The sequence below is a fragment of the Tupaia chinensis genome, unplaced genomic scaffold (assembly GCF_000334495.1).
Source record: "Tupaia chinensis unplaced genomic scaffold, TupChi_1.0 Scaffold000132_1, whole genome shotgun sequence".
In the NCBI taxonomy this organism is placed as follows: Eukaryota; Metazoa; Chordata; class Mammalia; order Scandentia; family Tupaiidae; genus Tupaia; species Tupaia belangeri.
In genome coordinates this window covers 1,402,832-1,405,730 of record NW_006159601.1, presented here as the reverse complement: position 1 = coordinate 1,405,730, position 2,899 = coordinate 1,402,832, and the positions used below count along the sequence as shown (strand labels likewise).

Below are 2,899 nucleotides of genomic sequence, written 5' to 3'. Positions count from 1 at the left end.
ACACTGCAGGCTGCGCCCCGCCAGGCTGCAAGGCAGAGGCGGCAGCCGAGGTCTGCAGAAGAAGGCGTGCTGCAGCAGACAGGCCTCCGGGTTTCTGGGAAGCAGCAGCCTCGCTAATACTAACAAAGACAACGGGGGCCGGTGGCCCCAAGGAGCTGCAGCATGCTGGGGCACGAGACGCTGCTTCTGCTCAGCCCTTTGGGCCCATGGTGGCTTCCCAACACCTGTTTCTTTTTTTTAAAAAAAAGATTTTTACTATAGGTCGCATACACTCATCAGAAAGAGACAGAAAACGGGAAGTCACCCTGAGGGGGGATGGCCACGCTGCAATCCCTTATCCTCCATTTTACTCTAGGGATTTTGGGCATGCAAGCACATGCGCCTGGTATGAGGTTTAAGCCACCAGGTCCAGGACTCGAACCGCAGTCGACTACATGGGAGTCCAGTGATGTAACCATCATGCCATCTGCTGGTCCCATGATCTCTTGGTTTCTACACAGAACCCCCGACCCAGGGATGGGCACGCCTTCTGCCTTTGCTGCCACAGGCCCTGTATGGCCCAACCACAGCCTGCCCGCCTCGCCAGTGGCTTGCCCTCCCCAGCGCTCGCCTGCGAGGCCTGGGCGCCATCGGCACTGTTCTCTCTCCAGGGATGAGCGTGGCCAGCCCACGCCAGGCAATGGAGTTCCAGGACTGGTTTGGGAGCAGACTGCCCAGGCCTGACCAGGACATACAGGGCAGCGTCCTGGCCAGTCGCTGTCCTCGAGAGTGGGCACACGTCGGTCAGCAAAGCCACACACTGCGAGTGGCACTGTGTGAAGCGTGGCTCCCACCTCTGGACTGTGTTATGGGGAGGCAGCTACAGCCACTCCGGTGCACGGGAACAGGGCACACGAACCACTGAAGACAGACAGACAGCACCGCCAGAGACCCAGAGCTCGGTCTGACCAGGCAGATTCCAACTGCCCCTACTCAGTAAGATGAGGGTACCCCGGCTTCCAAGCGGCTCACGAAACTACTCTGCTGTGGGTTTCCTGGCCAAATGCGCTAACATTTGTTTCTTCTCACTGAAAGTCCAGATCTTCGACAAGGCTGTGTGTGTGAGGGCGACAGCTTCGTCCCACTTGTTCTTCTCCGGGCTTGTGTAAACCGCCAGGTTCTCAGTGTACTGCAGGAGCCACTTTAAGAACCTGTTAAGAAGGAGTAAGTCAGATCTCCTCCCCACTACAAACTCCAGTGTCAGGGACCAGCAGTTGGCGTAATGGCTGTGTCACTGGACTCCCACGTAGTCGACTGTGGTTCGAGCCCCGGACCCGGCGGCTTAAACTCACACCGGGCGCGTGTGCATGCGTGCCCAAGATCCCGAGAGGAGAATGGAGGAGAAGGGATTGCGGCGTGGCCATCCCCCCTGGGGGTGATTTCTCACTTTCTGTCTCTCTGTCTGTCTCTCTCTTTTTGGAGAGCTCATGCGCCCTATAGCATAAACCTCTCCAAAAATAAAAAAAAAATTAAAAATAACCCCAATGTCACTTAAGTGTCTTTTCTTCATTCTCAAAAGTATTTCTACAGTAAAGCTCTACTTCATTTTTGAATGACAACTTGAGGAAATGAAAAATGAAAAAATACAAGATGAAAATAATAGAAGGCAAGTCAGAGGGAAAGAACACACAGACATGCTAGCCACTGGGACAGCAGCACCAGCGGCCCAACCCCACAGCGCCCCCGGGTCCAGAGAAGACGTCCTGCAATACGGACCGGATGTCGGGAGGGCGCGGGCGTGTGGCCCAAACTCCCCCTGGCTGCCTGCACTGCCGAGAAACACGCGTGGGACCCTGGCAGTGTCTGCTCTGCCCTCATCTGTCCATGACCTCGCAGGGGGCAAGTGCCACTCATGACAGCCACTGTTCTTAGAGAGCTCTCCTCAGGGAACAGCAGGTGGCATAGTGGATAAGGCACTAGACTCCGTCATGTCAATAGCAGTTCGAGTCCCAGACCCGGCAGCTTGAAAACCATACCGGGGGCATATGCACGTGTACCCCAAATCCAGGCGGTGAGAAGGGAGGGACTGTGGCGTGGCCATCCCTGGGGCTGATTTCTCACTTCCCCTCTCACGGTCTCTAGCAAGCACACACGCCCTATGTCAACCCCTACAGATACTCATCAGAATGCAGCAGCAGCTCTCCGAGAGCAGTTTTACCCTTCCATGTCCTCACGTTTCCCCGCACTTTAAAACTTTCCCCAACTTATTCTCTTAAAAATTTTTAGTATTGAAGAAGTTAAAATAACAACACAGGCGTGACACTGACAGAGTGGTGAGATGCAACGCCGCACCTCAGAGGGCCGGCCCACAGAGAAGGTTCCAGCTCACAGCCAGAGACCTCCCTGAGCACCCAGGGACCGTGGGGTGCATGAGCTAGGCTTGTTGCAGCTGGGCGGGTGGCGGCATGAAGACTGCTGGGGGTGCTGTCTCTGCCTGTCGAGGTTTTGCTCACGAAAGGATGAGCCTGAAAGACGACACCGGCAGGCAGACCTCTGTGTAGAGAAGACTACCCTGGGGTTGGATCCCAACACAGAGAGACTACCCTGGGGTCGGATCCCCGCCTAGAGAAGTCTACACCGATGGTTGGATCTCCACTTGGAGAGACGACCCTAGGTCGGATCCCCCCTAGATTAGACTACCCTGGGTCGGATCCCCCTAGATTAGACTACCCTGGGTCGGATCCCCCTAGATTAGACTACCCTGGGTCGGATCCCCCTAGATTAGACTACCCTGGGGCGGATCCCCCTAGATTAGACTACCCTGGGTCGGATCCCCCTAGATTAGACTACCCTGGGGCGGATCCCCCTAGATTAGACTACCCCGGGGTCGGATCCCCCTAGATTAGAGGACCCTGGGTTG

General features: G+C 56.0%; 1 protein-coding gene across 2 annotated transcripts in view; it reads right to left on the bottom strand.

The window, feature by feature from the left end:
- Window positions 1-368: 368 nt before the first annotated feature.
- Window positions 369-2,899, bottom strand: part of ERMARD (ER membrane associated RNA degradation) — a 26,353-nt gene continuing 23,822 nt past the window's right edge. For both annotated transcript variants that reach the window (XM_014586393.2, XM_027770409.1), the window contains one exon: window positions 369-1,190. In XM_014586393.2, coding sequence (XP_014441879.1) covers window positions 1,016-1,190 — 175 coding nt within the window. In that variant the 3' untranslated portion in view covers window positions 369-1,015. The remainder of the gene's footprint in view (window positions 1,191-2,899) is intronic.